This window comes from Cuculus canorus, chromosome 11 (genome assembly GCF_017976375.1).
Source record: "Cuculus canorus isolate bCucCan1 chromosome 11, bCucCan1.pri, whole genome shotgun sequence".
NCBI classification, from domain to species: Eukaryota; Metazoa; Chordata; class Aves; order Cuculiformes; family Cuculidae; genus Cuculus; species Cuculus canorus.
Window position 1 is genome coordinate 788,352 of NC_071411.1, and position 14,398 is coordinate 802,749.

General features: G+C 47.3%; 1 protein-coding gene across 5 annotated transcripts in view; it reads left to right on the forward strand.

Moving 5' to 3' along the window:
- The window catches only part of CENPP (centromere protein P), a 103,228-nt gene that overhangs the window by 80,775 nt on the left and 8,055 nt on the right, over positions 1-14,398 (forward strand). For 4 of the 5 annotated variants that reach the window (XM_054076588.1, XM_054076591.1, XM_054076586.1 and 1 more), the window contains 3 exons: positions 12,098-12,177; positions 13,889-13,980; positions 14,255-14,393. In XM_054076588.1, the coding sequence (XP_053932563.1) occupies positions 12,098-12,177; positions 13,889-13,980; positions 14,255-14,376 (294 nt within the window). In that variant the 3' untranslated portion in view covers positions 14,377-14,393. Of the gene's footprint in view, positions 1-12,097; positions 12,178-13,888; positions 13,981-14,254 lie in introns of all 5 variants that reach the window. The other variant, XM_054076589.1, reaches the window with a different exon arrangement.

Here is a 14,398-nt window from a genome sequence, read left to right on the forward strand (position 1 = left end):
AGTGCAGCCAGGCAGAATGATCAGAACACAGACAGATTTAGTCCCCTTCCCTGGGCTGTGTCCTAGGGTGCCCCTGAACAGCATCGATCAAGTTATTTGCTTTGCCTTATATTCCTTTATTTCCTTTCCTCTTCTTTTCCTCTCGCAGGTTTTTTTCTCAGCCACTTCAAAATACATGGCCTGCCAAGGTTTACATCTTCCCTACTGATCCAGATGTGCAGACTTTATTCCCTTGTTTGGTTATCATAACCTGGTTGTCCTGTCATTTTTCCCTTGAGCATCCAGGGAACACTTGGCACTACTCCCCCTTCGTAGTTCTGCCATATCCTGCCTTTTCATCTTCCAGTCCGATCAGTGGCACCCCAGGTCAGGGTGGGCCACCTGCATACACTGTACTCTCCTTTATTACTTCTGACCTCCTGAAATCCATCCTGTTCTCCTCCAAATGGTGCCTCAGGTGAGCAGCAGCCGCACGCGCACACCTCAGCATCCCATTACCTCGGGGACCCCGTGCACTATCGCCTGTTAGCACGTCTGACCTGGGCCAAGGGAAGAGGCTGTTCTGCAGCTGGAACGGCCTTCCATATCCTTCATAGCCTTCTCTCGCATTATCGTTAACACACATTGCCTTATGTCTTCAGTTCTGTGTTATTTAAAGGAGAGGCTGTGTTGAAGTTTGATTCATTATTTAATTCATTCCTCAAACAATAGTGAAAATATTCTTTTTGTGAGTCAAAAATCACATGTGCGTTCAGGAATGGAAAGTGCTCTGTTTTGTTTAGGAATTCAGAAAAAAAAATGGCACAGTCCCTAAAATTACCCCAGCTTTTTTTTAACTTTTCTATGAAATAGAAGACTATAATGAATTTTTTAAGTTACTTTACTCTTAGATGTCTTGGTGAAGCTTTTTTTGATCTGGTTTTGATCAGAGGCGAAGATGGAATCCCAAATTTTGGAATTACTGATGTGTTTTTTTAAATTAAGTAAAGTTTATAGTTGGAAAAAAAATAAATTTACAACTGTTTAAGTCAGACAAAACACGAGATGGGGAATTTGGGGTTGACGGCACCCTGCGTTTCAGAACCCTATAGCAGTTACTGCATTCCTTTGTGTAATCAGCAGTCACTTCTCTTAAGTTTTTTCCTTAAGGATAAGGAAAAAATGTTGCTGGGAAACCTTAAGAGAAAATAAACACAGGTTTTCCTCACGTATTTAAAAATATTAACAATACATTGCAAAAAGCATTGAGTACCTGTGCAGGCATAAACCTGCTGTCGGCTTTCATTCAGGATGGGCCACTGCTCCTTACAAGCAGTTCCATTTTCTTCAGTAGGCACCAATGTTGTACCCAGAGCAGAGAGACAGCGGCTCTCTTAAACCACTTAAATAAAGAAGAGAGGACTAAAATGAAGCTATAGAAAAACAATCTGTATTTTAAATATAGAAAATTAGTGTGAATTTATCTGGGGGTAAGCACAGATTGTTTAGATCTATGCTTGTAAGCATAGATTGTTTAGAATTCATTAGAAATAAGAATAGATCATTATTCTAATGGTCTTTGCCTATTTGTTTGCCCTTTCAAAGCAATGAGTTCTTTCCATGCATGTGCTTGTGCTTGATTGCTCTTTCTATTTGTAGGCAAAATGGCAAAAAAGTGTCTGTACAGAACCCTGTAGTCTCTCTAAGAAGTTAGTACCATTTTTAATAAACCTCTTTTGTGCACTGTTGCCATCTTCAGTTCTATCAGAAGTGAAATATGGAAATTAATACTTGATCTTACAGATAAAAATGTTGGTTTGAGGTTTCATCTGGCAGACGTCAGTGGGTTCCTGTGGCTGCTCTGTATCTCTTCTGTTTGTGGCCTGCAAGGTTTTCACATTTGTCGGTTTAACATGAGGTAGAAAGTAGTGACGAGATGCCTCTGCAGTGAGAGAGTGTCTCAGGAAGGGGATATAAACAGAGGACACAAATATTTTGAAGCTCTTTAGTCAAGAAGAAGGATTTGTTGGCAGCTGGTGCAAGAGGACACATTGAGGGAAATAGCAAAGTTTGCTTGCTGTTTCCTTTTCAAGCTAAAAATCAGTTGTCTTTGCCTGCTGGTTGCTGCTTTCCCCATTGCAAACAGTGGCACCAGATGGTTTGTTTGGGTGATTTGGTGGACTACAGCAAAAAGGACTTGTTCAGCAACTCTACAGTGTGCTACCACAGGGAATGTAAGGAAATGGCAGGGAGATGTGTGCACCTATCCGTTGTCCAAGTTGAATTCTTAATAATGGATATTTTTATGATTATGACATTTTTAGAGGCTTATATTTCCAGCATGCACAAAGGTCAGGATTGAGTACAAGCTGCAAACACCTTACAAAGTGACTGTTAGGCTTCCTTCACGATCTGACCAGCACTTGTGCCTAATGGGAGTTGGTATCTCCTGAAACCCCAGCACCATTTCCCCTGTGCCATCTGGGAGAGGGCAATGCTGAGAACAACAAAGCATCCGTCTCAACCGGCTGTGTTGTCCTGGGACCCTGTGTCTGTGTGTGTATAACCACACCTTGTCCAAGGAGAACATCAGTGGTGGTTGAGTTTTACTTCATACTGTAATTTCTACCTGTTCTCCGCAGTAAATCCTTTGCATTCCCATTCCTTTGTCTGCTGCAGGACTCATTGAGTGGCCAAAGAACAAGTAGAGTTCTTGCTGAAGCACCAGGTTCTCTTATTGTTCTCATGTCTCTTTTCTCTCTTCGTGTCATGCAGGATGAGAAGGAGTTCAGCTCCTGCACTGTCCTGTTTCAAAATCAACAGTTATTTCTTTTGGGCAACGGCAGTTGCCGGAACACAACAAGCTCTGTGTTAATGTCGTATCCAAAGCTCACCGTGTCTCGGTGGAGGCTCAGACACGAGCTGTTCTTGTCCAGCACTCCTTTCTTCATAAAGGTATTTTGCCTTTTGGCACTGCAGCCGTTGAAGGGAAACAGCCAAAGCAGTTGGAGGAGATGGGATCTGCAGCGGCAGCGTTAGTCATTCCAGCCGGAGCACTGTCTCCAGGCCCTTTCCGGCTACTGGTCGTGTGGCTGGGCTATTAGTCATTTTGAGAGAGCTAATGCCGATTTTTCCTAGGCTTTGCTCTCTGTCCGGAGACAGGCACGGCCACCCAAGAGGTTCTGCTGGCAGGGATGAGGAAAGCAGAGGAGCTTAGGGAGAGTGGGAATAGCTGAACTATCCCTGGATACTTGTTTTATGAAACCCTACTTCAAAACAGTGCATTCCCATATGGAAATAACCTGAGAGGGAGCTCTCTGTTCTGCCAGAAACCAGCTGAAATGGGCTGCTGCCTTTCACCCTAACCAGGCAATGGGATACCGTCTCCAGGTGCAGCTGAAGGGAATTTGGTTTTAATTGCCCTGTGTGCTATGAAATAGCTTTTAATGAGTCCACAGTTTTATTTCAGCAGAAAGAGTGAAGCGTAAAGGGATTTACCATCATTTTAAGGCAACAGTTCAGAGTGACACTCGGAAATTCTATGTGATTTTTGTCAGTGAGATTAGGGATCTTTCTGGTACCCCTTTGTTTAGATGCATTTGAGCCTGGCCAGTTTAGTTTCAGATTGGGTCCGGATTCTGGCATTTTTGGTTTTTTGATAAAAGTCATGTGTAGATGTGGAGAGTGCGGCGTTCCTGCCTTTCGGGATGATTACATGAAAGGAAAATGATTTTGTAGTTTCTCATGAAAATATTTCTATTGTGTGAGCTTTGCTTAAATGGCATCAAACTGAGTTTACAGTTGTGGCTGTGCAGAAGATGCAGAGGTGTCACTGCAGAGCACGCTGACGTGTCTGTGTTCACTCCAGCCGGGAGCTGGAACCTCAGTGGGGACCACTTCAGCCCACTGAGCTACGCAGGGAGCAGGCTGGGAGGGAGGGTGCGCTGCTGCAGCATCACCACCGCCTTGGCTCCACAAAGGCTGGTTCGTCTGCAGTTGTTAATGGACCTAGTGCTGCTGGGGCAAAGGGTTTGAGAACAAAAGAAAACCCATTACTGGGGCAGTCTTTTGTCCACTGGTTTTCACCCAACATTTTCAGCACAGAGTCAGTTCAGAAGAGCAGCTCCCACATCTTGCAGCTGAGCATCCATAAGGCCTGCTGGAATGAGTGAAGTGGGCAGAAAGGATGGATGTCAGAAATGAGCTTGGGGAGTGAGGCACTGGTAAACGCCGTGCTCTGCAGCTGTTCCACTGAAAGCTGGGTGAGGTCATGCTGAAGTTTGTTACTTGTCGAATAAGAAAATGCTAGGATGTAGAAGTGGAATAACAAGAATTGGAGATGACACACACCGTATTTAGGGAGTAACACACATATGCATAATGGTTGTTTGCAGTGACATTTCTGTATTATTTCAGTGGCAGATTTAGGTAAGCCCCGAGATGTTTGCAGCATCTCTGAGTGTGATTGATTAACTTGTATTTCCTCTTTACTAGTTGTTCATTTTCTACTTTAAACCTTTTTGTGCTTCTGTACTGCTTTGTACGTAATCCATTTACAAGCACGTAGGCTGTGAGGTAACTCGTGCCGTTTTAACTGCCTCAGCGTCTGATATGCTTTAATTTCATTTCATTAAATGTTTTAATTGATTTTATAGAGTACATTCCAGGGAGGGCTTTGCTCATTGAATGTCACAACATCCTTGCCTCGTAGAAATTTGCAGGAAAGCTCCTGGGAGCTAACAAGGATTGAACTGTCGGAGAGTATTTCTGAATCCATAGGGCAACAGGATACGTTAGAAATGAGCAGTGGGATTTCTGGGGTTGTAAGAGCTGACACTTGGGTTATTTTTGAGAGGAATAAGCTTGTACGCAGTCTAGACAGTGCTGCTTCTGCTGGCAGGGGGAGCGGCAAGTGGACGCTAATGAGGGGAAAAACAGAAAAGCCAGAGACAGAGAACATGCTGGAGGCCTCAAGTGTTAGCACGCAGGGTGTTTCGGAAGAGTCATCCAGAGGTCTTTCTTCAGGGGAAAAAATGAATACTGAAGTAATTCAGAACTACTTTTTAAATAACTTTAGAGTGCTTGCCTTTCTTCTCACTTTTCCTGCCTAACGCCTGAAGTATATGTGTGCCTGGACAGTCCCTGCTGTGACTCAGCTTGGGGCTGGGAATGGACCTGTTGAGAGTCACATCCTCGTCTTTATGTAGGAGCTGAGGATAACTACATGTTTAAATGCTGCGAATGCAAAATCTTTTTTTGTTTGTTGCTTTAATTGCCTTTTTCTTGAACTGTCTTTACGCATCTGTCCATCACTTCCAAACTTTCTGATCCTTCTCTTTGCTCACTTGTGCTCCTCTTGCGCTCCTCTTGCCACCTTTCTCTCCCTATTTTAATTCCTTCTTTTTTTTCCTCCCATCAGTAAAGCTCAGCTGCTATAGTAGCTAATCTTCTTTCAACTGGACACAAAATCTGTTGTTCCCAGCAGCTGTTTGCAATGGGCCAAGTGGTTAAATTCAAATAAAAGCCACCTGGGGGTTGCACTGACAGTGCGTGGATTCCCCCGGCAGCTGGCGTCAGTGCTGCTGTTACTGCTTTGTGTTGTAGCAGCACCTAGCAATGAACTAAATATTTACACAGCACATCCCAGAAGGTTCCTGGTGCCTGCAGCTTTGGCCTTTGAAAGCGAACAAGGTGGAGCACAGGAAGATGGCTTTGCTTGGCAGCTGCATGTCATCACTCCTAATGGATGCACCGAGGAATTCAGTGCCCTGAATTCTTCTGTACTTGGCAGTGTACAAATATTTGAGTCAGAATCACCCTTGTTCAGAGCAATATCCTTTCTACCCTCTTGCCCATGGCCCGCTCTGACCTTCAGGTCTGTGCCCAAGAGAGCAGCTGTGGAAGGTAGAAATGACTCTGGAGCCCAAGGCTGTTGCAGTGCCCCATGGGGAGAGGCGAAGTCTCTGGAGGCAGCGCCAGCAGCCTGCAAGCCTTCTCCTCTGGAGAAGGGTATCCTCATTTCCTGAGTGCCTGTTTGCTATAGAAGCAGTATAGTTGGTATCTCACTTGTGCCTTTAGTTTTGAGAAACGGGAACAGAGCAGAGCATAAGACATTGTACAACTGCCGTGTAGACAACTCTGCTTTCTCATTGCATGCTTCTTTTGGTGAACGTGGTTCTGCAGGCCCGTGGAGTCTGGTGGGATTCACGTAACACAGACCCCAGCAGGACTGCGTTCCTCCAGTGAAATGTTTGCTCAGAGGGGAAGGTGGAAGGTGGGTTTATTCTGAGAGGTAATTATGTGTGGTGAGGCTTCATAAATCCCATTTCGAATACAGTGTTTTTCTGCTGTGTAATTTAGTTGAAGGGGGAAGGAGCATTGTCTGTTCTGGGTTTCAGTTCCCCTAATTGCACAGAATGAGAAACCTCATGGTGACTTCTGGCATCCTTTGTGCTTTGACCTTTCCATGTGCCGGTCTTTGCTCAAAGATTTGATAATTCTAGCGCCCGCGAAGCAATTTAAGCAGTTTTCAGTCTAGACATGAAAGTATAACTTGCAAGAACACTTTTATACACTATTTCTCTTTTATAATTCTATAATTCATACTTTATTGTTTAAAACCAGGTTTTGTCAGTGTTTCTCATGCAATAATAGATACAACGGCTTCTTTTCACAGCTGTGATTTATTACATATTCCAGTTGCTTTAAGCTGATATTAATGTTTCTCCGAATAGAAAAGCGTGCTGCCATCTTCCAAAGCATGAGATAACTATCTGATGGAAGTTGACCTCTAATGTGTCCTCGCAAAGCCACGTGAAGTGGGGATGCAGAAGCTAACAGGGCACCCTCCTTGCGCATCCTGCCCCTCCAGCGCGTGGTTCTGGGCACAGAACCCCATTTCTGGCATGGGTATTTGCGGTTGGTTCTGAAAAACAGTGAAGCCTGCTCAAGCGGAGCTGTGTTGAGGCCAGGTTTTGCTCATGTTTCCATGTTTGTTATTCAAGCCTGAATCTCACTGGGACCAAATGGCCCATAGGAAAATATTCTTTAAGAACATGCAGCCCCAAAACATTACTGTTGGTGATCCAATGGCTGTGAGGCTCAGCCATGCTTTAAAGACAAGTATAAATGCAAATAGGATTTGTACATCGTTACTAGTTGTTTAACATTTTCGGTGTGACCGGATCTCTGTGGGAGTGCCGTTGATCAAGTGGGGTTTGTGTAGTGCTAGCTGCTGTTTGAGAAATACAGAAGCATTTGTGGTACCTTCAGTGTTTCTAATGCTCCATACAGTTTAGCGTAAAGAGAAGTTAGAGTGAAAGATTTTTTCTCGAACCTAGCTATCCAAAGTATTTGTAGAGCGCTGCCTCAGCAATTCTGTATGGCATTTCTTACTCTAATTGCAGTTTTGTGGTGCTTAGTGCTTTAGTGGTGGAGTTGGCAGCGTTAGGCTTGCAGATGGGCTCAGATAGTCTTAAAAGGTTTTTCCAACCTAAACAATTCTATAAGTCTATGAAGATCCATCACAAACTCCTATGTTGAACAGAGACAGATCAAAGACCGAGTGGGACATGGGGTGCCAGTGCGCTGTTACGAGATACTGCCGGAACTGGGTGCTGATAAACTTCCTTGCTCCAGAAACTAAAATACAAACACTGCTGGTTTTCAGTGAGCTCTCAGTCGTGCGCTGCTGCGAGGCACTAAAATACAAACACTGCTGGTTTTCAGTGAGCTCTCAGTCGTGCGCTGCTGCGAGGCAGGGAAGAGCCGCAGCATTGCTCGCGGTGTCAGCAGGCGGTACTGCTGTAACTGTGAGTGTTCTGCTGCTGCTGCAGTGGCATCGATTTCGATAAACCCAACCTGTACGCAAAGTTTACAGCTGTAACTCGTACATGTACGTGCCTACAGGAGGTGGCTGTGCGAGGGGAAAGCAGATTGAGGATTTGCTGCATCTTCTAATTCTTGTCCCATAGGCTCCCAGACTTGAAAGCAGAAATGTGATGTAACCGATACACCATGTCTCAAATGCAGGTCTGGGATAACACGAGGAAGGGAGGAAGGTTTTTCCAGTGGAATATAACAAACAGAATATGAACTGGCATATAAAGAATACTTTGTATGTGGCATGAGATAAAGTGGTTTTTCCTTCAAAATGTAAGTGTTTAAGCCTTACAAAGCCCCAGTAGCTCCAAGTGACTTTTGTTTCTAGTATTAAGCTGCTGAGGAAACAAAGCTTTAAACATTTCAGCCTGTAAGACAGACATACTTGGTTAGATTCTGAGGTGAGTCACATGAGAGTAAGTTGTGAGTAGTTATCTCCAAGTCAGTTCTGTTGTGTTCCAGGTTCATTGGATTTAGATATTTTATAAGTCTCTCTCACCTGTGCAACAGACACTTTGGAAAAATCAGAGGAAATTCTTGGAGAAGTCAGCACTGCATTTTAGAAACGTGCGTTAAGGACATGTAAATTGCAAGACCAGTTCTCATAAATCATAGAATCATGGAGTGGGTTGGGTTGGAAGGGACCTCAAAGCCCATCCAGTTCCACCCCCTGCTATGGGCAGGGACACCTCCCACTGGATCAGGGGCTCTGAGCCCCATCCAACCTGGGCTGGAACCCCTCCAGGGATGGGGCAGCCACCACTGCTCTGGGCAACCTGGGCCAGGGCCTCCCCACCCTCATTGTGAAGAATTTCTTCCTCATATCTAATCTAAATCTTCCTCCCTCCAATTTAAAGCCATTCCCCCTTGTCCTATCACTCCATGCCCTTGGAAAAAGCCCCTCCCCAACTTTCCTGGAGCCCCTTTCAGCACGGGAAGCTGCTCTAAGGTTGTAACAGAGCCTTCTCCAGGCTGAACTACCCCAACTCTCTCAGCCTGTCCTCATAGCAGAGGTGCTTCAGCCCTCAGATCATCTCCATGGCCTCCTCTGGACTCCTCCGATGGTTTGATATCCTTCTTATGTTGGAGATTGTTGAGGATTATGCTGATTGTTCAATGCCTCTTGGAGCTTACTCATGTTATTGCTGGTGTACTACTGCATCACGAATTGTCATCATTTCTGCAGCTAAATTGTATTAGAATTCCTGAAGTTAGGTTGATGTTGTTATGTAAGGCCTTGGTGCTCCCACTGTGTGTAGGGCTCCAGTGGGTGATAGCACAGCCTGAGCTAAACAGAGCACACCCATAAATCACCCCAAACCAGAGCCTCTGCGGAGCAGCTGTGGCAAATGTAGCAGCTGCTCCGTGCTGTGGAGCGGCTCCTGGCAGCGCAGCCGGCGCAGCGCACATTGTATCGCGTCCTCCTGACGGACCGGCGAGGGCAGGGTCGGTGTCCAGTGGGAGCTGCTGTTCCTCTGGGAGGGGAGCAGCATGTTTTCTTGTACGTGGCTTAGAAGCGAGTTTGTCTGCTTTTAGCATTGCCCCTGCCTTGCCGGTTTGGCTCTGCATTCCAGGTTGCAGCTCTGAGGCTGAGTGACTGAAACCACGTTCCTTGCAAGAGCTGTAGCCTGCAGGAAGCTGCTCTGCAATGCAGAACAGCTGAAGAAGAAAGTGTTTGTGTAAAAATAGACACTACAAGTGTGGTCACTCAGACAGCACTCTGTGTGTGTGTAAGATCGGTCATGGGAGAACGGGAAGACTGTGCATGCCATCGTGATGCTCTTCCTGTGTGATTTGAGCCCAGTTCTGTTCTAGTTCCCCTAAGATATCCTGCTTGGACTCCTAAAGGAGCTGGAAAACCCATTTCCATCCAGAAGTAATAATAGCACGGGCTTTTGGTTTTAATCATAAACTGACATTTAAAAGTCATCTGAGGAAAGATATTTCTTGATTAAAGTCAGTTTGTGCTTAGTGCAGCTGTGGCTGATCCTTCCCATCTGGCATCGCGCTGCTGGACGTGGTGTCTGAGGCACCCAGCGACTTCACGAGGTCCCGCAGGAGTTACCGATGTTCCGGAGGGACCTTCCAGTGCTGGGACCATCCGTTACCCTGAATTGTCAGTTCTCTCTTGACCCCGGGTGCCATAGCTTTTCCTTCCACCTTTTCCCCACAGTTGTTCCAAGGAGCCCCCTGAGGGGAGAGGGGCAGCCCGCGTCCGGGGCTGTCAGGGCTTCAGCTCCCATGTCCGATCTGCCTGAAGGGAGAGGTAGGTGTTTGTGTGTTTTGTGGATTGCTAAGATGTGGCCTTTCCTGCTAAGAAGGTGGATTTCATCCCAGTCCTGTGAATTTCACACTGGATCAGATTCTCTCGGAGTTCAGATGAATCGCCAAACCCGGCCTGTACTTAAGGCACAGAAAAGCTGCTTCCTCTGCACAGAACTCAGCAAAGCAGCTGCTACCGGGTAAGAGGGAGCTTTCAGACAGGAGAGAATCACAGCCTTGGAGGCCTCCTAGAGATACCACCGCTTTCTGTCCCTCATGAAATACCCCCACGAGCCCCATGAAGGGGTTGGCTGTGGCTGCACAGGGGTTCTTAAACAAGTCCTTGGCACGTTCTGCAGGGCTTTGAGAACTGGAGCGCTTGCCTAGTGCTTCTGATCGTTTTCCTTTGTGATTCCCAGTATGGGCGGATGAGGATAAAATATGAGTCAGTGTTTAGCTGTTTTAAACTCCGGAGCTCCTGTGAGAGAGGCACCGGGGTTCCCCAGCTGCAGGCTGATCTGAATGCCTGGAGTTTGCTGCCTGGAGCTGTAGAGACGCTGGATTCCCTGAGCCCCAAGATACCAGGCGCACGAAGGCATGTAAGGAATATCGAAGACCTGGCCCATCGGAGGGCATCGTTCCGTAGTGGCCTGCGATCAGCCACGTTTTCGTGCTGTAACTGCCAGGCATTTTGTTGTCCCTCGTGTGTCTTTGTTCCCAGGACAGACCCTGGTCTGCGTCCCCATGAGAAATACAGCATTGAGGACTTCATAGAAATTAGCACTGGCAAATTCCAAGTGTTTGATATCATTTGGCATTCTGCAACCCCCCTTCAGTCTGTCATGAATTCCTAAACTGGAGCAAGGTCACATCTGGCCGCAATCTCAGGCTGCCGGATGAGGCGCAGCCCTATAAAACCCAACTCCTTCTCCTGGGTGCTTTTCAAAGCCGCACTCCCCAGGTTTCTTTCTGCAGGACGTGCCGCGTGCCCGCTGAGCGCCACACAGCAATTTAGGCTGACAGGTTTTTCACACCTTATAAGCTGCAGTTTGAGGAGTGCAGCTTTGTATGCCGTACGTAAGGCAGTACGAGCAAGTACAGCATCGCAGTCCACGCGGACAGGCAGCCTCTGGGTTCTGTCCTCTTCTGCAATCACGCGTCCCTGCAGGGTCAGGAATTGTGTTCTTTCCCAGTGTTTTGATGTGTACACAGCTCCTCGTACTCCGAGCACCCGCTCGCCTTCCACACGGCGACTGTGCTGTTCTGTCACACGATTTACCACAGTTAGAGCAAAGGTTGTGTGCTGGGTAGTTGAGGGCTCGCGCCGGAGGCTGCGAAACGCCAGCAGTCAGTGATGGGATGAGTCTCAGGCTTTGTGCAGCAGAGTGACTGGAAGTGGCTCTCATGCCCAGTAACAGGGACAGTTGAGAGTAGGTAGTGGTTGTTTCTGGTTTATCATTTTCTGTTGTCCTGTCGTGTTCTGGTCACAGGGGGTTTATCCGTATCTCACTGCCTGTGTTTCTTTGTGCCTTTGAAGTGCTGTAAGGACCTCGGTGACCCCGTCACAAAGGGAGCAGCAGACAGTGCTGGTATGGGGACTGGGTTGTTCCTGCAAAGCGGCCTTGGATCAAACAAACAGAACACGACTAAAAAAATACTCTTTCATGATTTCCTGTGTAAGAGCTTCTGCGGCCTCTGTACAGGTGTGCGATCCTGGCCTGTCTGAGGTGACGCATCTATGTATCCCTTGAGAGCACATAAATGGCACTAAAATCCCTGAACAGTCACAACTCGAGCGGCACCTCAGAATTGAAACCATTGGTATCATTACTCTTAACTATTAAAAGCGTGAGCTAAACGTGGCAGTGAACTGAACCCCGGTTCCACTGCGGTGGAAAGCATGGGCCAGAAACCGCCTTGGCTGCTGTGATCTTTCTGACCTAATTTGCACCCTTTGGAACCTGTTTGTTCACAGGGCAAATATCCTGACATCGTGACCCTTCCGGAAGGACTGCAGGGCGATTATATAACGCTGAGGAACCCCTCAGTTTCTGGGTAAGCCGATACATCCAGTTATTGATTCACAGAGCTAGAGGATTGTGACACACCTATCGACAATCTATACAGAGTCAGTCTGCTTGAACAGAAGTCACTCTGTGCTCTGTAATGTCTCTAATGCACTGCAATCAGATGATGCGCCTTCCATTTTAGGGCTATAACCACACATTAAAAACACAAGGAGAAAGAAACAGAAAAAACCAAAAAAGCAGATATGCCAGCCCCATGCCCTGCTAGGTCAGGCAGGCAGGTGTCTGCCTACCACGCGTGCCTGCTCCTTTAAAAAGCCTGGTGGAAAAAATGAAGAGCTCCAGAAGACTTTTGATTTGTAGTTTAAGAAAAAATATCTGTGACTGTCTTGGGTTTGGGAGCTCATGCTCCAATAAAGAGTCTGAATTCAAAGTGTAGGGATGTGGGATGCGCCCTCCCTCTCACACATCAGAAAACGTGTCCAGCTCAGCTGGGCTCGAACCGGCTTGGTTTTCTCTCCACATCACATGAGCAGAGCAACGGGCAGAGCAGGTGCTGAGGCCAGCGTCCCTCTCGCTGGGCCAGGGGACACTGGCCACCCTCCTCGAGGAGCTACAGCAGGGTTTTCCACCTGCTCCCCAGCAGTTGCGGCTCATTCTTTCTGCTGTGGCAGGAGGGGCAGGGATTACAAACCCCGGCGGCAAAGCACAGCGCTCCAGTCATCTTGCCGTTAAGGAATGGAAAGAAAACTGCAGTTACCATGGTATTGAAAGCAACCATGGCTGCGCTTTTCCATTGTTTTAGGAAGCAATCAGTTATGTGTGGGAGCAGATCGTTCTTCTGCCACACACACTGGATTTGTTTGGGCTCCCTGCTGGATGTGTTCTGGTGGGTTTGGGTTTTTAAACAGAGTAACAAACCCTTGAAGTTGCATGTAAGATAATAATGATCTGTCAGAATTCTGTAAGGGCCAGGAAATGTCACTTTTTGTGAAGGGATCAGAATGCTCCCTTCTATTCCATCTTCGCTGTAGCATGCATTAATTTATATGGAACCAGCTGGAAATAAGGTGTAGCTCCCTCCATGGTATTTTTTTGTGGAGCTGGCAAATAAACCATAATAGATAGTTTTAAATGGCAGATTTGGCACTGAATGCTTTAACTCTGGGCTGCTGAAATGAATATTGTCAGACCATCGCAGTTAGAAAATAAGCAGCTTTATTTTACAGCCTTTCTTGAGGCTGGCAGGTGCCCAGTCCCAGCCCATGGCCCCTCTCGCCCACCACCGCAGGACCCGAGAACTTCAAACCATTCCACAGGGCTGGTACCAAACGCTTGCGGATCGATTTGTTTGCAGAATCCCAGAACAAACCACACTCAAATTCTCAGAGGCTTCTTAACAACGCATTTGCAAAAGGCTGACAAATCCTCTTGAAAGGGGACATTTACAACCGCAAATGTTCCACCAGCCCCAATGAAGGGAGCATCCTGCTGGCAGTGAGCAAGTGTTGTCAGATCAGCTCTGGGGTGGGCAAGCCTCGCTTCCAGTGTGGAAGCAGGGGTCAGAGGGGAACACACAATACAGGGAAGCAGATGGGATGTTGTTCCAGGGTAATCCCTGCGCGCTTGACTGGAGAACCCTGCACGTGGCCCTCTTGCCAGTCACGCTCATGGCTCAGGAGAAACCTTGACCCCCCCCATACCTCCCCCTGACCCGCTGTTCTGTGCGCACCATGCAGGCTGGAGTTACTGATTGTTTGGAAGATACACATGGATGAAGAAGGGAGAACCACACCTGTTCTGGACCTCCTCACTAAAGTACCGGAGCAAGGTAACTGTTTTCCCTGCAAGGCCCCTTGCTGAGCCATCAAGCAGAACACGTCCCCTTTCTTGCCCAACATCTCTCTGGCCGAGACGGGAAGCCATCTCGCCAAGCCCAGCCAGGCAAACCCATCCCCATCGAGCAGGCAGTTGAGCTTCACCTCCCACACAATGTAGAGGGGCTCACCCACCACCTACCCCCTCCTCCAGAGAGCAGGTCACCCCTTCATCCCCACCCCTGCCACTGTCTGACACCCATGTCCATCGTCATGTTCTTCTTGCAGTCCTGGAGCACAAGATGGTGACGTTGAGGAAGGCCCCCGGGCACTTCCGGAGCCTGCTGCTCCTGCTGGGGGTCGAGGCGGCCATTGAGAACCTGATCAGAGTGGTTGGCTTGCGGGAATGAACACCAGCCTTGCTTACAACAG